The 21,951-nt window shown below is 42.6% G+C and overlaps 1 protein-coding gene across 7 annotated transcripts in view; it reads right to left on the reverse strand.

Annotated features, from left to right (window-relative positions):
* The window catches only part of Tjp1 (tight junction protein 1), a 241,628-nt gene that overhangs the window by 76,174 nt on the left and 143,503 nt on the right, over window positions 1-21,951 (reverse strand). The window contains exon 1 of one of the 7 annotated variants that reach the window (XM_021633263.2): window positions 3,828-4,288. The exons of the other annotated variants lie outside the window; for them this stretch is intronic. Coding sequence (XP_021488938.1) covers window positions 3,828-3,854 — 27 coding nt within the window. The 5' untranslated portion in view covers window positions 3,855-4,288. Of the gene's footprint in view, window positions 1-3,827; window positions 4,289-21,951 lie in introns of those variants that run through there. 7 annotated transcript variants of the gene reach the window in all.

The following is a 21,951-nucleotide window of genomic DNA, read 5'->3' on the forward strand; positions in this document are numbered from 1 at the left end:
TCAGAAGACTGAATCATTAACAACACACCACAGCTTGATCAAGAAACAAAACTCTAAAATCCAAAATTTTCATCAAAACTATTATTTTAAGACACTCCCAAAAAACTTTTTAAAAAGTTTTTTTTTCCTTAAAGACATTTCCCCACCAGCACTGTGATCTACCTTATTTATTCTGATTTCTTCTTAACAACTTTACTGGGCTTACCCTATGTCTCTAAATAGAAAAGGATTAAAGAGCAGGTAAATCAGAGGCAGAACACCATTTCTAGGATCAAAAAAAAAAAAAAAGAAACTACTGTAATTTCCCCCTCAAACCAAACAAGAAACAGTACTATAAATACCCATCATAGCTCTGAACGCCACAGATTGCTTCAAGCTCCTTAACTATGGGTGAGTAAGGCTAACACTATCACCACAGCAAGGAAGAGGCAGCATTAAGTCTTCCTCAAATCTGAAATCAAAGTTCACTTGACAAGCTCCTACTATCAAAACATCTATTGGAGAAAACGGCACTGTATCAAGTTGTGAAGATATTCTAAGAAAAATTGAAAAGCAACATAATGTAATGAGAACTATCAGTCAATTTTCATGAAGTAAAGCTTTAATGAATGGCATCTAAAATGCTGAACACACCAACATAATTGAAAGCCTGTGCCTAAAATACATTCTGGTGAAAACTGTACAAACTGAGCAATGTGTGTGCATATGTCTTGGGGAACGGGGGAGGGGAGAGGCAGAGGGGGGTTAGCAAGGGTTACTAGTTACTGGTGTTACTAGAACAAAGACCATAAATGGTGGTAGACACAATAAGGAGCAAAATTTAAGATGTGAGTTTTTACTTTATTCTTGAAGCATATGAAGCAAATATTCACTGATCAGTTAAGCACCAAACTAAAACTTGTTTCATAGTTTCTCAGCAAGCAATTCCTATCTATAAGGACTAACATAATAGTTTTTTTCATTAGCTTAGCTATTTTTTGTAGTTCAGTTTCAAAAATGTCCAGCTATTGAAAAAAAACAAAACTCACTGTTCCTTACTTGATAGACTCCTGAGAATCCTCACTATAAAGAGAACTAATGGTTTAAAAAAGAAAAGTGTAAATCATTTTTATACCCATCTACATTATAATTTCAGGCATAGCCACTAGTAAAAACACAATTATTTCTCAGACACAAACGTTTCATTACATAGCGAAACAACAAGATGGCTTGCGGCTCATGAATGAAAGCCTGGTGAACGCCACAAGACTGTCATCCGACTTCCACTGGGTCTCCAAGGCATGTGTGCACACCTCATCAGACACCCCCAAGAAATAACTACATCGGTCAACTGGATTTTATTTTGTTGTATATGAACCACAAAAGAAACATTTTTAAAAGAAGGTAACAGTCTTTGTAGTTTTAGTTTCTGATCCTTTCCCAATGATCTATACTATGGCTGACATGTATGCATAGTTCTCCCTTTTGCTGGGCTAAATGTGCCTAGGCAAGCTCTCTCCTTCCTCTTCAGAGTGTTACTGTAAGAATTAAATGAACTGCCCACGGAGAGCAATCTTAGCACACACTGAATGTTGATTATAATCACTAACAGCTCATAAATATAAATTTCTCTATTCCTAAACCAATACCCTACTTTAAATTACTTAGAATTTATAGTAAATTAGATTTTCTGAAAGGACTTTCTCCTTCCATACATTTATGTGATTAGATAAAAATCTTATTAAGCCACCATGTTTTCTATAATACCACACTGAAATTCTACTTGGAACTGCACTGCACTGAAACATCAATTCTGGGGCCACAAGTAAGTTCTACTGATTCTCATGATCCACAAAGTTTTATGGCACTGACTTGGATTTGATGTCCTTCACCAAGATTCAGGCAACTCACCAGTATTTGCTGTTTATTCTCAGGTATAGACTTTGGAGCAAGATCTTTAATGGTGTATCAGAATTTCAAATGCCCTTTTTGGCATAGCAATTCATTTTTAAGACTTTGCCATAGAGGAGAGTGTACAGATACAAAAATGTAAATATAATTATATAAATTATACTCGTTACAATAATATCCTGGAAACAAGCCAAACATCTCTTGCAAAAGGCAGTGATGATCTGAGCAGCAAGAAAACTACTCAACCATTACAAAAATACAGAATGAAAAGTACTGGCTTAGACACAAGTTCTACAACTGTTGTGCTAAAAACAGAAGAACAAGCTGCAAAATTAGTGTCTGTAATTTTTTAAATAGGGATAGGAGAAACAAAAGCACCCTATGTAAAGCAATGAAAGAGCTGAGCTCTTGAGCATTTTTGGTTCCCTGAGAACAATAAATGTGACTTAGGAAGGCAACCAGTTAAGGCTGAATTTTACCTGCTCATTTATGGTGGGCCTAGCTTTAAGTAAGACTTCAAAGTGCCCCCTAATACAACATCCAAGAAAAGCACTCTTTAATTCCCAGTTAAACATGCAAATATTAACTCTAGAAGCTTTGCCATGCGCCACAAAACCTCAATATCATGACTTATGTGCAAAAGCACACCTTCTAAATCACCTTGCCACAGCAAGCTATTGGAAACACTTCTTTTGTAATAACACTTTCCAAGTCTTGAATAACAAGTACCAGAGCTCACACTTTGAAACAAAGTGACATTCTGTGCAATATGGCAACAAAGCTTTTCTTCCCAAGAAAGTTAGACCCGGTTAAAGAGAAATAGCATGCTTTATGTTTTTTAAGTAACAAAAGGTTACATTAATTCTAGTTTCTGGACCCAGCCTTTTAGATCCTCATCAATGTACGTTCAAAAAGGATACAAACTAAATTATTCCTACCGGGAGAATGCTCCCCGAAACAATCTATTCACTTCTAAATATAACCGGTAACTACTGCCAGCCAGAAGACAAGGTCCTGTCAAGAATTCAGAAACTTCCTTCTATCTGCTCCCAAAGGTTATGTTTAAGCATTTCAAATAGAAAACTACATAAAATCACCTATCTAAGCTGTTTGAGTATGGACTGATTTTTTTTTTTTAGGGGAGATTTTTTTTTTTTTCACTCAACACATTTTGTATTCTTGTCACTGAAAGAGCAAGCACTTTAGGGTTATTTTTAAATTAAAATGTACAAACGAGAAGGAGGATCTTAACTCGTTTTCAAGAATTTTAGCTTGAGGTAATAATAACACAACACACTGGGTCAAAGCAAAGGAGAAAACGGACAGGAAAGTTGTGCAGAATTCACCAGGCGTTTGTTTTGTGTGTGTGTGTGTGTCCATCTTACTGTGCATGTGTAGGGGCACTTCGTTACTTTCGAAAGTTGCAATTAAACTGCTAAGAACTTCCCTCCTTCTGTTGCCTCCCATAAATAATAAACCTCAAAAATAAACCCCGGCGACTCTTCAGCTGAGTGTTTTGCTGTCTCGAAGCTTTACCGCTGCCATTGCGCATACCGCAGCGGGTGACATCAGATCGAAACTACGGGGTTTCGCTGGGTACCAACCCCTCCTCGGGAGGCAGCCCCAGCCAGCCACCCACCCGCCCGCTGCAGGTGACACCCCCGGCTCTCCGCCGACAGGCTCCCGGGACCCGAGCCTCCTCACCCGGGGCGACTTTCCGGGCGCGGGACCTGTTGCACGTCGCCTCCCGGCGCGAGCCGGAGCCAGGCACCGGCGGCCGTGCACCTGCCCGGGCGGCCGGCTCGCCCCCGGCCCACCCTCCGGACTGCCCTCCGCGCCCCGCCCCGCTCGCCCCCGGCGGCCGCCCGCGGGGAGGGCGGGGCGAGGCCCCCCGACGGGCCCCCCCGGGCCGCCCCCGCCGGCCGGGCGGCTCTCACCTTAGCGGCCGCGGCCCTGGCGGACATCTTGTCTCTCTTCGCGCCGCGCGAAGCTCCTCGGACCCGAAACTCCGCGCCGCCGGCCCGCCCGCTCCTCACGCCACCGTCCGCAGAAACATCTCCGGGGGACGAGCGGGACGGGGGCGGGGGAGGCCGGAAAGGCCCGGCCCACGGGGAGGGGATTCAAGTGGGACAAAAGTCCGGGAAGCGTCCGCCCCGCCCGGGCTCCTCCGCGGGGCACACCCGGCCGCTCGCTCGGCCTCCGCCGCCCTCGGCCCGCTCGCCGCTCCGCAGCTCCGGGGCCTCCGGCTGTCCGCCCCGCGCTCGGCCGTCTCCTCAGAAGCCTGCTCCCGCACCTAACTTCCCCGGAACGCGCGGCCGCCGGGAGACGTGCCGTCGGCGGGCACAGCCGTCGCGGGTAACTCAGGCGGCCACGCAAAACCTGCCGAACCGGGACACTGAGCATGCCCAGCCGGCGGGGGCGGGGCCTCGGCGAGGGGCGGGGCCAGGCCAGGTCCGACCCCCGCGCGGAAGGAAAAGCTCGGCTCTCCAAGTAACTTGCTAGGCGGTTTCCGCTGCCTCGCGAGCCATCCTGTTTGTTTTTATCAGAGATCCGGCAGATTGCGCCCCCCGAGAACCCCAAGCCCCTGTGTACCAACGCCTTTCGACCCCCTAAAGAGACTCGTCTCTCCGCCAGCCACCCCGGATCGGCCCCACTCAGGAGTGTGGCAGGAAAGGCGGGCCTGGCCAATACCTGACTGTAGCTTCTTTAACCTCACCAGTAACAATGGTCACAAGTGTCACCACGTGTCTGGGCATTGTTAGCCCATTGAAGAGAGATGTGTTTTTGTTTAAAGCACATTCGAAGTTCTCTAGCAGGCTCAGAAAAAAACTTGATTGCCTTAAATAAACCAGGTTACGCATCTGTGCGCTGAGGGGAACAAGCACCCACAGATAACCCCCTTTCTCTGGCCTCTCTAGAGGGATCTCCTTAGAATGTTTTGGGTTGTCCAGATGGTTCAAATTGGCGACCTCTGAAGAGATAGATCAGGCTGCCTGCCTTTCTAAACCATCCTCCAGCTCACGCTGGACCAAAAAGGACGTAAGTACACGCGGAACTCAACAACCAGTTCAATCTGCCACTGTGCAAATTTAGGCCAACTGCCTTGCTGAACAGAAAAAAAAAAAAAAAAAGTAGGAAACTACTTTGAACTCCAATAATTTACACTCTTTATATTGAAAGACTCTTCGCAAATATTAGAAATTTTTAGTAACATTAACATCCTTAAAGGATCCAGTATAGTGCTACAATAGCAACGCAAGGGACAGGGAGGCATAAACATGAGCTTTTAAACTACTGTGTTCTCTTTAGAGCTCACCGGCATGACAAAATCAAACTTAATTCTAAGAAGCATCCGTATATGACACATAAACTCAATTAAGGTTTCAAAGTCACGTATTTTGCAACTCTAAGCTAGCTGAACTAGAAGAGAGCATTGTGCAAACCAAACCTTACTTCTTGGCATGCATGAAAACAGTTAAAGTCGGTTTTGTGTGTGTGTTGGTCACGATGCTTGTGATTGTTTCAAAGGCAAAGTGTCCTGTGTTCTCTTAAGAAGGGTGACTACATTTTTCCTATGAGAAAACATAAAAAGAAAAGAAAAGCTTAAGTACGCTGTATTTGAGGAAGTGATTCTTGAAGGCCTTTCAAATCAGTGCATTACCATTTGATAAGATACACACTCTGCAAACGGGCGGGTAGGGTGTTTTCTGCACATACTCTTTCCCTTTTCTCACTGGTCAATCTTAACCAAGTCATCCACTACGTAAGCTAAATGTTAGATCACTGCAGATTGTGTCATAATCTAATATACCTGATCGGTCCTGTTTTTGCCAAGGCTTAAAGTAAAAATGAAATCAAGTAAAAAACATTTCACTGTCAGAATACTTTGCTTTAAGAAGTGTATCAATTAAAATTTTCCAATGGTGTTTTGAGTAACTGAATTAAATTCTCTAAATTGACCTATGTGTTACACTAGGTAAGTTGAACAGATATTCCTAATATCTAAACTAGACTATATTTGTATATCTTCTCCAAATAGCAAGGGAAGTACCCATCGTTTATAAAAATAGAGGTGAAGATGCTATAATAAAACCTATGAATTTGTATCCTAATAAAAATAAAGAAATTTAAAAATCATTTTAAAGAAAAACACTTTTGGGTCAATCTATCTTTGTCCCTACAGTTTATCTGGGTGGGGGTGGGGTGCTTTAATAGGAAGTGGGCAGCATACAGCATAAAATCAGAGACACACCCTAACTGTAAGAATCGTTTATCCGCTGAACATCAAAAGCGTTTTCAGATTATACCACGACATCAATGATTACAGATGGATGTAGCTATAATTCCTCTGGATTTAAACTGAACTGGGAGAAATGCTAGTAACTTAGAAAATCTCTCTGAGAGTTACAAGAAAGTTCAACCAAGAATTTCCCTTTGTGTACAGATTTCTCTCTGATCTAATGCAAAGGAACAGGAAACTGAAAACCACAACACTCAGAAGCACAACTTCCTGTGGGATTTCTGGTGTCTGCGGACAGAATGAAAGTAGCATTGCATACAAAGTCTTTAGAAATCTTAGAATTACTTAGTCAAACAGCCTTGACTCAATGAACTATAGCTACACTTACATATGTATATTTTTGTTTCCACTGTAAAAACAAAAAACAATCTTTAGAAAAGCATATTAATTAATGTTGCTTTTGATAAGTGCTACAAGTTTACTCTTGAAACGGAAAGAGGAAATGTTGGGCACCATGAGGCAATCTTGATAGTCCAACAGAAGAGAGTATAAAAAATAAAAACAAAAACTGCTGTTAAAAGTAGCACACTGTCACCAAGCATTTTGACCAAGTGACATCACTAAGGAATCTGTGAGAGGTTTGGGGACTTTCATATGCCCATAGTCATAGAACAGAGTAAAATGGAAAGAAACTTTCTCTGACTTGTCAAGATTTTAGACTCCTTAAAACAAGCTGGGCATAGTATAAGCCTTCATCCCCAGCAAAGGATAGAGGCTGGGGCAGGCAGATCTCAGTCCTAAGCCACCTGGTCTAAACAGTGAGTTCCAGGACAGCCAGAGCCATGTACAGAGGAGTTTTTAATTCAGGAATTTTAATTTTAATAAAGGAATTTTAATTCAGAACATGGCTGCTCTGGCAAGAGATCACATTCAAAGACCTTGTGAGTCTGTGTGATCCGGCTGCAATGCAGACACGCCTATAATCCCAGGAGATAGAGGCAAGCATATCTCTGAGTATAGGCTAGCCCAGTATAGAGCAAGTTTCAGGTAAAGGAACACTTAGGTCCAGACATGGTGGTACACATCTTTAATCCCAGGACATGGGAGACAGTGGCGTGTAGACCCCTGAGTTCTGTTCAGGCAGTTTGTTTGAAACCAGGGAGTTGAGAGGCGATGTAGCACAGCTGAGTTCCTGGCAGTTCAGTTTGTGGAATTCAGAGGCAGTTTTCCAGAAGATTTTATAGAGACTGGCTGAAGAGAGAACAATCTAGGCACAGAGGAGCCAGAAGATTAGAACAGATTACTAGAGTTAATTTGGGGCCAAGCAGAGCAATTCAGTCAAAAGAAGCCAGATCGAATCAGGCAGCTTGGAGGGGAGTTTGAGCCAGAACAGCTGAGTTGAACAAGCAAGCCAGAGTTCAGAAAGAACAAGAAAGAGTGAGTTTATTCAGCAGTAAGTGTGAGAAGCTGAAAACATTCTAGGCCTAGATTAGATTGTGCAGAGGCTAGAAGCTTTCAGAACTAGGCCTACAGACGAAGCAGACGTTAGCAGACGAAGGCAGTAAGCCTTGGAGACAATTAAGTGAAAAAAAGTTACTTTCATACAGGGGAGACCAACCTTAATATATATAAACCAGTGAAATTTCAAATATAACAGGCTTTAAGGGTACAATATACTAACCTGTACGTGTGTGTGTGTGTGTGTACACCACAGTATACATATATACACATGGAAGTCAGAGGGCAACTTGGGGAACTCAGTTTTTCCCTTCCACCAAATAGGTCCCATGTCATCAGGGTTGGCCCTTGCCGGCTGAACCATCTCACCAGCCCTTAACTTTATCTTATTTTAAAATGAACATTATAAATTGTATACTTAAAGGTAACTAAACTTTTATATCTATTTCACTACAATAAAGATACAAAAATATTGTTAATGATCAGCGTGGTTTGATTTTTACCATAAGTGAATGATACTGTACATATTAGTGGGTTTTGCTGTGACATTTCCATAAATGTGTAGGTAGCCCTTGTGTCATGTCTACCCTCCCAGCTACTTCCCTTACCCTTCCCTTTGTCATTTAATTTAATTTTTTTACAACTCATATAAATACTAAAATAAAAGTAATTTTTCATTCTCCCCAGAAAACAGAAGAATCACCAGGTGCTTTGGCATATGCCTATAATCTTAGCACTTGAGGAGGCAAGAGTTCAAGGCCAGCATGGTCTACAAAGTGAGTCCAGGAAAACCAGGGCTACACAGAGAAACCCTGTTTCGAAAAAACGAAAAAAATAAAAATGAAGAATCCTTCCAGCCTGGACTATTTGAAACCATGTCTCAAAAAACAAGCAAACAAACAAACAAAAACCCTCCCCCGGAGCCACCTTTCCTCCAACCTCAACAAATGGCCCTTTTTCTCTCTAAATCCTGACGAGTCCACAAACAGAACTTGAGAAGCTACAGCAATGTCATCAGTGCAGAGCCTGCAGGCTGCCTGGCTCAGCTCTGAGCAGTGTGTTGCTTTTCTTCCCATTATCTGTTGTGCCTCTTCTGACCCCTGATAATGGCTCACATCTCCCTAGTCCAACAATGACCTCTTCTCCTAACCCCGCTGGGAAAGGGTGCTGTATGAACAGAAACTCTTCCCTTCTTGTCAAATCACTGATAAACGACCCAGTGTATTCTCTCTTCTCTCCCTCTCCCTGGGCTGCAAAGCCTACTCTGTGCTTCTTTCAGCTCTGTCCTCATCACCTCCATTCTCTCTCAGACTGAAGAATTCTACCTTAGAATTCAAGCTTCCTCTGGTGTCTCCCACTGAAAACACAGAAACAAAATTCCCACTGATAGACGCCCCCTGAGTACCCTCAAAAGCTCACAGCAGTACACATGGACAGGATCCCAGTGCACGGGAGCTCTGTACTCATGTGGAGTGGGGGGCGTTTATTTTCTTGAGTCTTAGTTCACATTTGAAATCTGTATTTCAGAAATAAATATTGAAGAGAAAGAGGAAGTTGCTCTATGGGCCTAGGATATCCCATCATCCTTCCTCCAGTTACTTCCTAGAAGAGGATCTGTGCTATCTGCTAGCACACCTCAGGAAGTCTATGCTGATCTTTCCCTTACTGCTTCTGCCTCTGGCAAGGATCCAAACAAGGTGCAGGGGTTAGTGTGTGTACTGACATGTACACTTATGAGCACAAGAGCCTCAGGCAAGCAGGGCTACTTCCTGTCAGACAGGAAGTTGGTGAGAGGGTCCATCTTGGTTGGAGGTATACCTTTGACCAACCTAGACCTAACAGGAAGCAACCTACAGGAGATTTATTTTGGTTGGTGGTTTGAAGGGATAAAATCCATTATGGTAGGGAAGACGACACAAGGGGGCTGGCTTTCAATAGCAGAAGTTTGGCAGAGGCTTGTCCCATGGACCAGGAGATGGCGGGCATGATGTAGGGTCAGGTTACAAATCTCAAGGCCCACCCCAATCACCTTTCAAATAAGGATCCTCCTTCTAAAGGTTCCATAAAAAAGCCAACCAAATTAAAAAAAAAAATTGTTGCTCAGGGATCAACTGTCAAACACACAAACCCGCAAGGGGTATTTTTATATTCATGCTGTAACAAAGGAGTATGCCATCCATAATTGTTGTATTGGGGTTGGCCTTTATGTCCAGGAATGTTGGTTTTATCTAACTCCAGAATCTGATGCACGTATGTTTATAACTATTAGGTATTTTGATGAATTGTTCATTTTATCAATGAAGTGTCCTCTAATTTTGCAATCTACTTTGTTGGATATGAATATAGCTACTTCTGATTATTGAAAGATTTCATTTGCTTGAAATATCTTTTTCTGGGCTGGAAAAATGACTCAGAGGTTAAAAGGAATGACTGCTCTTTCAGAGGTCCTGAGTTCAATTCCCAGCAACCACATGGTGGCTCACAACCATCTATAATGCCCTCTTGCAGACAGAACATTGTATGCATAATAAATAAATCTTAAAAAAAAAAAAAAAGAAATATCTTTTTCTATCCTTTTGCCTTCAGACTATATTTTATCTTTGCCAGTGAGGTATGTTTACTGCAGGGAGCAAATAACTGGGTCTTGTTTTTTAATCCAACACTTTTGACAGTTTGTGTCTTTCAATTAGAGATTTGAAATCTTTAAGGTTTTGAGTTACTACTCCTGTCATTTGTTGTAATTCTTGATTCATTTATCAAATCTTCGAGTGAGACTGCTTCCTGGTTGTGTTTCTCGTCCTCTTCCATGTGTTGGATTCCTTTCAGTGTCCTCTACAGTGACGGCTTAGTGAATTTTAATCAACTTCATGGATTAAGTTTAGGTCTTTGTTTCTCTTTTGATTATGAAGCATAACTTTGCTGGCAACAATAACCTGGGTTTATAGTTTTGTTTGTTTGTTGTTTGTTTTCTAGACATAACAACCAAGCCAGCTAGTGATAGGGGTTAATATCCTCCGCATTTCCTCTCCATGGAAGCAGTTGGCTGGTGACTCAATTTCTCCACACCTTATGCTTAGCAAGGCATTTAAAGGCCTTTGAAGTGGAGGAGCACACAGCAAGCCAACAGGCAAGCACACAGAGAGGTGGGACCTGGTCCCTGTGAAGGCCAGCACTTCTCTTGCATGTCTGTTCCAGGACAAGACTGGTTCTGGGATCCCCACAGGTTCTTTCCAATCTTCCTAAGTCTGGTGTGCTGGTCACTTCTGGCCAGCTCAAAGCATCCTCCCCAGTCAAGCCAGAAAGTCTGAATTGTATCAACTCCTTGAAGGAGCTAAAATTTCTGAGATTTACATTAAAAACTGGTGTTGTGCAGTATGAATGGTAAGACTGGTGCTAGTATGTTACATTTTAAATTTCTCTTTCCTTAGAATGACACTGATTAGCAAATAAATATGACAAATCATGATGGCAATCACTGAAGGAAAAAACAAACACCACCAGGTTTATGTAATTAATGGCTTTCCTGGCACTTTTTCTCCTGTTGGAAACAGGATCTAATTTTCACTTTGCATCAGGCTCCAGACGCAGGTGAGTTTACTCCCCCTCTTCCTATAGATTTTGTTCGATTGGCAGCAAGCCTCTCCAGAGTTGCCCAGAAGCTGTTTCTCTGTGTTAAGGCATGCCCATATCGTCTGGGTCTTTCCTGCTCCTTAATTTCACAAGTAATACACAGTTTTAAAATCCACTGTGCCCACATTCCAGTTGTCCGTGAATACTATCATTTAAGCCTAAATAGAAAGCTTGTCTCCAGATTGCTTTCTGTGCTTTGACTAGAGTATGTGTGTCTGCATCTCTCTCTCTCAGTGTGTGTGTGTGTGTGTGTGTGTGTGTGTGTGTGTGAAAGAGGCAGAGAAACAAATATACTTCTGTGTTTGTTAGATAAACTATGGTCACTGTTACTGTAAACCTCATTTACTTTTCATCTTACATTAGTCTTGGTAACATGTTAAACGACCGAGTGCATCATTTAAATTGGTTGTTTAAAGCCAGGCATGATGGCGTATGCCTATGGTCCCAGCTCTCTGGAGGACTGATGCCGATAGACGGCAATTCAGGACATATTTGAGACATAATGAGACCTTATCCCAAAAAGAAAAACTAACAAAATAAATAAAATGGCTGTCCAATAATCTACACTGCAGACATAGTGTACCTTCTCTGAGACAATTTTTGTTATTATGTTTCCAAAAAATTATTTTTCAAAATTTTTATTACTACTATAATTTATTTACATCGGTGTTCTGCCTCCATGTATTTCTATGTGAGGATGACAGATCCTCTGAAACTGGAATTACAGACAGTTGTAAACTGCCATGTAGGTGCTAGGATTTGAACCTGGGTCCATTTGGAAGAATTAACAGCAGCCAGTGCTCTTAACCACTGAGCCATCTCTTCAGCCCCTGCAATGTAATTCTTATAGTGTATATTCAGACAAATGTGCAAGTATTTCTCTCAGAGAGGGGTTCAAACAGAACCTGTGGGATTAAAATATGGGCTTCAGTGAAGATCAATGAAAACAGAGCAGGACAAGTGGTGCCTTCCCGCAATCCCAGGGCCTAGAGGACTGAAAGAGAGAGTCCTGGCCAGCCTGGACTCTATAAAACCTTGTCGAAAAAGAAAAAGAAAAAGAAAAAGAAAAGAAAGAAGGAAGGAAGGAAGGAAGGAAGGAAGGAAGGAAGGAAAGAAGGAAGGAAAGATGAAATCATGTAACTGTTATTGCCAACTTGCCCTCTAAAAAAACTTGCCCTCTTAAAATTTACCTTCTTTCCCCAAGCACCCATGTGAATTCCTATTTAATCTTTTATACGTTCCTCCATTGAGTAAAAATAGTCTATCACTTGCCATTTTTCTCATTTTGTCTTATTTGATTGTTTCTTTTATTGGTTCAACACAAAAGGATACAAAAGGATGTTCAGCATGAATTTTGTATTGAATGCACCATGAGTCTCCTCTTGGTCTGCAATGTGTGTGCGTGTGCGCATGCATGAACTTTACAGAAATGTTACAAGGACAGTGCGGGGAGTCCCTGGACATCATCATCTTGCATGGCCCTGAGACACTGAACACCTATTGGTTCACATTTTACAACTCATTCAACTGTCTCAAGTTCTGCTGGCCAACCCCGCCTCCCCTCCCCTTATCCCACAGTGCTGGGAATTAAACACAGGCCCCACACAAGGCAGACTATCACTCTATCACTGAATTCTTTCCTCCCCCTCCTTTTTGAGACTGTCTCTTGTATCCAAGGCTGCCTTGAACTCACTGTGTAACTAAAGATGACCTTGAATTTCTGACCATTCTGGCCATATCTCCCAAGTGCTGAGGCCACAGATGTACACCATTATGCCTGATTTGAGGGTTAATTCTTTTAACTTTACGTATATATTTCCAGTTTTGGCATTTCTCTTTACTCTCCAAATATTAAGAGGACTATTTTGAACGTGTTAGTTTTAAGCTTTCACCCTTTCCATCTTCTCAAGTTCGAGTGAACGTCATGTGGTGTTTCAATGAGAATGGTCTCCAGATATATTTCAAAGGGTGAGAGGGTGTGGCCCTGCTGGAGGAGGTGTGTCACTGGGGGTAGGCTTCGAGTTTTCAAAGGCCCACACTGTGCCCAGTTAACTCTCTCCAGCTGCTTCGTGACTGTGTGTCTCAAGCTGTGTTGGCGCCTGCTCTGGTGCCCTGTCTACCTGCCCGCGGCCCTGCCCCAAAATGGCAGTCATGACTCACCCTCTGACTATAAGTCCTCAGTCAACTTCTTCCATAAGTTGTCTTAGTCATGGTCTCTACTCACAGCAATAGAAAAGTAACGAAGACGCATCCTCAGATAAGGCAGACTTTGTCATCAAACAGGAGGAGAACAAGGCAAAGCATACATTCATATTCACATATTCTCTCTCTCTCTCTCCCTCTCTCTCCCTCCCTCCCTCCTCTGAGGGGTCTCGCATAGCCCAGGCTGGCCTTGGACTTGCTATGTAGTAGGGAAAGACCTGAACTCCTGAGCTTCTTACCTCTACCTCAGTGCTGGGGATCACAGGCCTGTGCCAGCATTCTTCGCTTAGCCCATTTCTTACTATGCCCAAGAACTACTTTTCCTCAGGCCCATCTTTGTGAAAGAACTATCCTGAGAGACACTTCTGGGGCATCACACACTTGTGGGTATGAGAATAAGCCATTTCTCTAGTTCTAAATGTGTCCTCCAAAGATGGCAGGAAGAATCCAAATCAACGGATTAGTTGGGGGAAAAGGCGCTCAGTGTCTCCAAAAAGGCCCACATACTAAAGGCTTGTCAGTCTGTGGTGCTGCCAGGAGGTGTAGAAGTCATGGGGTGTGCCCTGGAAGGGAAGATTGAGTTTTGGCACCTCCCTGCCCCTCTCTCTCCTCGCCAGAAACAAGATTAAAAAGAAAATCTAATATCTTTAGTGACCTAGCCTTTCAGGGAAGAGGTTTTCAGTGACTACAACATAGTCCAAGAAAAACAGCCAGGAAGGGAAACATGAATGTCACTCAGTGAGCTGATGGTAACTACAGGAACACCACCGTGTTGAAACCATTGTATAACTGCGTACACTTATAAACACTTGTCTAATCATCGGTATATTTCTAACAATGTATTTATTAGCATATATGAGTATGTTTAACACATATTACCATTACTAACACACATCATGTTTTTTTGTTTTTTTTTTTTTTTGAAACAGGATCTCACTCTGTAGTCAAGACTGGCCTCGACCAGACTGCATAGCCTAGAATGGCATTGAATTTGTGCTAATGCATCTGCTTCAACCTCCCAAGTGCTGGCTTTATATTCTACTCATACACCAATTTATAATGGTAGCATTGCTACAGGATATAATCCTCATAATGCTGATATAATGCTAATATGTATTTCTATATAGGCTAATAACGACAATGTTACATGTGATACATATTAGTGCATGTTAACATTGTTAGGAACTTATGATATTTTAACTAATAACAGAAAGAGAAAAAAAAAGTATAAAATAAAAAACGTTCAATGAGCCAGGCAGTGGTGGTACATACCTTTAGTCTCAGCATTCAGGAGACAGAGGCAAGCACATCTCTGAATTTGAGGCCAGCCTGGTCTAAAGAGTAGCCTCTCTTTGTATACTGAGGTTGGAGGGGGTTGTTAAATGAACATGTTACAACTATAATTCAACTACTGACTAATGGATTTTTCAATGGAGCCATTTTCTAAAATGGCTCTGGCCACTGAAAAGGGCCTAGAACTAAAAAGAGCTCAAGAGCAATGAACACTTAGCACCCATACTATAATGTCCGGCCAGAAACAGGCAGTTAGAAGTCTAGGTTAAGGGATATGCAAGTTCCAGAAAGCAGGAAAGAAAGCTCCCAAGTAACAGTGGGTCAAAGGCTATAGAAACCAGGAAGCAGCTTCTGAGAGCCAAAGATGATACACTCTGATAGGAAGAAAGAAAAGGAGGAAGAAGGAGGGGCAGGAGGGAGAGAGGAAGGGAAGGGGCAGAAGAAGAAATGAAAGGAAGAAGCAATAAACATGAGATATATAAAACTCATGAATTCATCCTGAGGAAAAAAAAAAACGAGGGAATGAAAAGCACTGAAAACGAACATAACTCACTGAGCAGTCCTGTGCATGTGGAGACCCCAACTTCTCACTCTGAAAGGAATGATAGGTTTTGTGCATGAGTTTAATTTCAGCACGCCGTGGAACTATAAAAGAGGAGGGAATGTCCCTCCTGGAACTCCAGCTAAGAACAGAAAACTTGTGACAGCAAATCATTCTGGATCTTTAGACACTGGGGCCACTGCCATTCAAGGGTGGAAGAGCTACACTCCCAGAATGCCTCAAAAGCAACCTTTCATGCCTCCTATATGAGACAGCTGAAAACACCCAGTGCTATCTATAAACAATCCCTCCTTCCCTCAAAAATGTAATCTAAATGGACTCTAGCCTACAGGGCTATCTTGTATGGACAGAAATGTAGGTGATGGAGGAGCACAAGAAACAAACAAATGTGGAAGACTCTTTGGAAAGAGGATGTTTTCCCAAGCAAATCAATGGACAAGAGAAAGGAGTTGAAAGGACCAGGGATGGAGCTGAGTTAGCAGAGTGCCTCCTGGCAAGCGTGACCTTCTGGGCTTGGCTGCCAGCACTGCAGGGGTGCCATGGCACACCTGTAATTCCAGTGCTGGGGAGGGAGGTGTAAGCAGGACAGGAAGATGTTCAAGGCCACCCTTGGATACAAAGGGAACTAGAGGCGAGAGCCTGTGAAAGAAAGAATGAAAGAAGTGGGGATGAAGGAGGGAGGAGTAGTAAGAGGAGGAGAAAAGAGAGAGAGAGAAAAGCAAGCAAGTAGGCTCTTCTGCAAGTTCCTCTCCAAATCTACGTGTGTACTTTCAGAAGACATTGCAGACATGGTGTGGGATGATGCCAAATGTAATGGAGGTTCCGCAGCCTCCCTCACGGAAGAGGGGCCCCTTTCTGGAGAGATACGCACGTAAACATGCAAAACTGAAATGCCAGGATGTTTGGAATTTGCTTTAAAAATAGTTTGCCAGAGGAAATTGTAAAAATAGGGGCGAAAGTGCAGCAAAATAATAAAAATTGGTGACTCCAAGTGATAATGCGCAAGAGGCTCCATGGCCTTTATTACTCTTTCTGCTCTAGGGTATGTTGAATGTAAGTGTACATCTTTTAAACCATGAAATCACTTTAAATCATGTGCATTTTTTAAATCTTGAAAAGTAACAAAAGCATAAAAATAGAAATATGTCTGTCTGGCAAGGTAGAGAGATTGTAAATGATGGTCACGAGATCTTTCCACTCCAGACTGGATGTGCCATAGGGGGTAATCTTTTCTTCTGGCCTTTACTCTGAGTATAATGTGGCCTGCTTTGATGAAAGGGCAAACATGACAGGCAGAGGCCTGAGCAGAACCTGATCACTGGGGGTGTTCTTGTCCACCAAGCTGAGAACCCTGAGCCTACCATAGCCTGCTGGGGAGATCACACAGATGAGAAATGGGATGCCCTGGCTAATAATCTGCCAAACTGTTGAAATACAAGTAAAGTTCAAGTTCCAGCCAAGCCACACACTGCCTGCCTCTGTATGCATGAGCCCAGATAAATCTCACCAAAGAACAACTCAGCTGGTCTTAGCACAGTTTGCCAGCCTACAGAATCATCACTTCTTTTTTTTTTTAAAGATGCTAACCATTTAAGTGCTTTGTTACATAGCAACAACTAACTGATACATATGACTAAACTGTATACACATGTATACACATATTCAAGACACTAGCTTCTTAGCCCTGTGGGTTGCGTTGCCTGCATTCTGTAAGAGCGTCTGAATAAAATGTCATGACACTGGAAGGCAGTGTAGAAGGAAACATCTCAAAAGACAATGGAAAGCTTAGGAAAGGTAACTTCTTTTTGCAGATAGCAGGTGCTATCGATTCCATCAGCATAGTTACTTTGACCCACAGATCGGTCAGACATAAAGATGGTCTGGTTCTAGTTCTCATCAACCGGACAGGAAGGAAACAGAATTGCGGCTGCTGGCAGTTGGCCCTGCCTTTCTTTCCTGACAGGATTCTGTCCCCCATGTATACAGTGCATGGAGAGCACCCTCCTGGAAGCTAGCTCGCCTTCCCTGCTCCAAGGCATGCACTGGGCATGTACTCAGATTTTCCAACAGAGCGCATTTCCCTCTGCATGCCCAGGTATGTATATACATACATGCACTCAGGCCAAGTAAAAAGATTAATCAGAAAGGGGCGGAACTCTCACTAAAACATACATGGTTGCTGTGCTCAAAGCCCATTTCACTAAAAGAAAATGCTTAAAAAAAAAAAGCATAAGCCTTGTGATGGTGGCACACACCTTTAATTTCAGCACTCAGTAGGCAGAAGCAGGTGGATCTCTGACTTTGAGGCCACCCTGATCTACAGAGCAAGTTCAAGGCTAGCCAGGGCTACACAAAGAAACCCTGTCTCAAAAACCAAAAAGAAAAACAAACAACAACAACAACAAACCTGACCAATTCAGCTGATTGAGTAACTTCAAAAATCTCCCCATATGGCCTGTTGTATATCCTCATTTCCTCTCCTTAGCAGAAAACTGTATTCATAAAACACAAAATTTAAAGTGTTTAAACTATTTTTCTATAATACTGGTTACTTGTTTGGAAAACGTTCTCAAGTTAGTTTGATACTCTCATTTTTTATGATATGGCTATTTTCAGCACATGAGATTACTGTTTACACAGATGTCATCCATGTTTAATGCTAATTTACCCAATGCTTTCTTTTACATTTTTAGGGGTACACATTAATTTTCATATGGTGAAAAAGAATCATATGAGCAAATGAGAATATTTTACACTATTTGGCATTAAACAAACTCATGTTTAGCAAATGTCATACATGTCTTTTTCAGGTGACAGCTTTGCAAGTTAAATGACTGTTTGGAGAGAGTGGACTTCAGAAGCCAGCCATTAAGGCGTCTTTATTACACACAAAACAAAATTCAATTAGACAAATGAAAACCTTGAGGTGAGCTGAGCTTTCTGATGCACCCCCAAGGCTCCTTCTTCGGGGGGGGGGGGGAGGATACTTTTCCTTCCTGCTCCTGAGGGAACACAAAGAGCTGAGAAAAGCTGCCAGACTCATTGTCCTCCTACCACTGAACTAATGTTCTCTGGTTAACAAAGTGTGGATACACATGGTGAAGGCATCAGTTGAAAAGCGATGGAAAGGAGCTGGGCAACATCTTTGGGGAATACAGCGCTCCTCATCCACAGAGCAGGAGTGGTGCTAGGGGCTGAGGGGCTGAGGGGCAAAGGCGGAGTGGGCTGTCTGAAAGCCAGGAGCCTCCTCAGAGCAGCCCTGAAGTTAATGCCAAAGGCTTTCCACCCCTGACACTTTGGGACCAGTGTGGGTGTGGTTATTTCTAAGGTTATTTGTAAGCCTTACCAGTTTTGCAAAGATGCATATTATAAAGCTGGGTATTTTGCTGCCAAGAAAAGGTCTAATTTTAAATATGATTCATATGCACCATAATGAAGAGCAAAACTCCATGAAAATAAAAAGTTTGATGAAAGCTGGGGAGATTTAAACACACACAGAGATACACACATAAAAAAAAAACTGCTGAGTTGAAGTTGGTGTGCAAGAGTGTGTTTTGAAAGGGTGTGGCTTCCTGGCTCTGGATTGTTTGGAAACATTCTTACAAAGCCAAATTCATTTCTCTGATATCCTGAACGCACTAGGAGCGGCTTCCCAAAATAGCATAAAATAAGCTATTCCTATATGGAAAATCAGCTTCGGCCAACTGAGAGACCGTGGTAAACACCGAAAAGATTTCCAACCCGGATCCTCTAATCCACTTCAGAGAAGGGCTCCACAGCCAACAGGACCCAGAAATGTAGCAACCCTCTGGATACTTTTCATTTATTCATTCATTCATTCATTCATTCATTCATTCAGTCAGTCAGTCAGTCATCTGCTCAGTAGATTTATATACACTTTTAATTATGTGCCAGATTTTTTTTTTAACTTGTCCAAGTTTCCTCTTATTCACTTCATCCTCTCCTTTACCCACTCCTGTCTTTGACACTGCAATGCTGAATTCTCATTGGTCAAGAACATGTATAAATTGGGGCACTGAACGCCATGCACCATCTCTGAACGAAGGAAGACACACGTTCCTCAGGCCAGTGCCCCACACTATGTCTGAGCTCTTTGGCTCCTCATGATTCACTTCCACAACAGAGCTGGATCGGAGGTGGACCAAGGGCCAGTGCCGGCTGGGTACGTTTGGTTCTTTCTGCCACTGCTGTTTAGCTAGTCATGGCATAGCCACTTTTCAGAGGCAACTCAGGACAATGCAGTAACAAGCAAAAGGGCATGGTAACATAGCATTGCTACTGTGAGTGTCCCTCAAAATCCACACAGTGAAACTTAGTCACCAAGGTGACAGTTTGAGGAAGGGCCACCTCTAAGAGCAGATGAAGCCGTCAGGGTGGAATCCTCGTAAATAAAATTATGGACCTCACTACAAGAGTGAATTCTCTATTGCCTGCCATCTCTGCCCAGTTGTGACGTGACATTCCTCCCCTGCAGAGGAACCAGCCACAAGGAGCCACAGTGGAACCAGAAAGCAGCCCACACCAGTCACTGAAACCTTCCAGGCACCTTGATCCTGGGCTTCCCAGACTCCAGAACTGTGAGAAATAAACTTATGTTGTTTATAAGCCATTTGCTTTGTGGCATTTTGTTATAGCAACACACACAAGTGCAGGAACAGATTACTGCTTAAACAAAGCAACATGTGAAATGATATATTAGTTTCCATTATTTATCTTTCTGTTACACAAATATAATTACTTAAACAAAATGAAAACAGAACCGGTGATCAGAGGCAAAGTAATAGTAATTAGAACCAATTCAATAATGCGTGAAAAACAATATTTTAAAATATTTCTGATTCTCTGATACAGCAATTTATTTCACTTCTTTTCTTAAATGTCACAGACTATTTAAATTCCATTGGCTTCGCATTTACATAAATGTTAAGCCCTTTAAAAGGAAAACAAACATGAATAATGAAAGAGATGATGTCTATTTTTAATAACATCAAGGGAAAAATGTCCTCTTTGCTTTCACTTCCTTAGGGTAGCATGTCACTCTGCTTCCTTCCCCAGTACGCCTTTCTGAGCTGGATGCCATAGTGGAGTCCCCTTTCCTCATTTCTGTGGTGTTAAAACTGCTGTGGCTATGCAAAAAACGCTCCCTTTGACGTGCAACTATGCTGTTCTGAAGGCTACTAGCTAGACAGTGCTCTCTGGTCTATCCAATGGGATCACATCAACCAAATAGCCTCTGAAAAAGGCAGAGTATGGAACACCTTTAATTTCCTTATTAGTGTGATTTGTTTGTTTATTTCTGAGACAGGATTTTTCTGCGTGGTCTTGGCTGTCCTGGACTTGCTTTGTAGACCAGGCTGGCCTCGGACTCACCGGATCTGCCTGCCTCTGCCTCCCAGAGTGCTGGGATTACAGCCGCGAGCCACCCCACCTGGCTGTGTAAACATCTGCAAGCTTGAGAATTTGCTTTCGGTCCTCAGAACATGGTCTGCTCACTTTGAATCCACGGGCTTCTCGCTGGTTTGCACCTATCTGCTGTTTTATAAAACCTTTGGAAACTTGGCAGACAGACATACAAGAAGTCGTCTCCCTGCCTCTTGCTCTCAGCCTCCGTCAGCGTTAACATCTCATACAACTCTACAACAACATCAAATCCAAGACGTCGTTGGGCATGCTAAGATCCGTGGTGATCCTAGCACTTGGGAGGTACAGGAAGGAAGATCAGGAGTTCAAGGCCAGCCTAGGCTAAATACACCAAATTCAAAGTAATAAAAAAAAAAAACAAACCAAAAACAAAAAAATGTACACAAAATCCCAAGAAACTGACATTGGTACAGTCTAAATAAAACACAGCATTCAAATTTATCTGTCATACCCCACCTCCGCGTGCGTGCGTGTGTGTGTGTGTGTGTGTGTGTGTGTGTGTGTGTGTGCGCGCGCGCGCACGCGTGTGCAACTTTATCACATGTCACAGTGGTACCCCGGTCAGCTATCCAGATACTCAACCCTCAGCCATCATCAGCAGACTCCCCTGGGTTGGCTTTTACAGCCACACCCATCAATTTACCCCCGTCTAACCCCTGGGAACTACTAATCTACCGTGGTGGTATATAATTATGGTAACTCCTGAATGTTATATAAATGAAATCATACAGCTTGTCACCCTGCGGAATGGAACTTCTTTTTTCACTCAGCATAATTTCTTTGAGGTTTGAACAAGTAGTCGCATGTATTGGCTGCTTCTTCCCCCTTATCAGAGCAGGGTTCCATGAGATGGGGCTATCTATCATAGCTGGCTTAACTATTTGTCCACAGAAAGACATTGGAACAGTTCTGAAACTTTTGTTAATATGATTAATACCAGTAAATATGCTCACCAAATCCAGCAACACCAGAAAAAAAAATACTCTTCATTTATAGAGAATGAATGTTCAAGAATCCCAATCCTGGGGTTGGAGAGATAGCTCTGTGGTTAAGAGCATTAATTATTCTCTCACAGGATCTGGGTTCAATCCTTAACACCCACACGGCAGCTCACAACTGTCTGTCACTCCTACATAGGATCCAACCCCCTCACACAGACATACATGCAGTCAAAACACCAACTGTATATAAAAAAACAAAAAATTACTTTATTTTAAAAAAAAAAAGAATTCCA

This window comes from Meriones unguiculatus, chromosome 14 (genome assembly GCF_030254825.1).
Source record: "Meriones unguiculatus strain TT.TT164.6M chromosome 14, Bangor_MerUng_6.1, whole genome shotgun sequence".
NCBI classification, from domain to species: Eukaryota; Metazoa; Chordata; class Mammalia; order Rodentia; family Muridae; genus Meriones; species Meriones unguiculatus.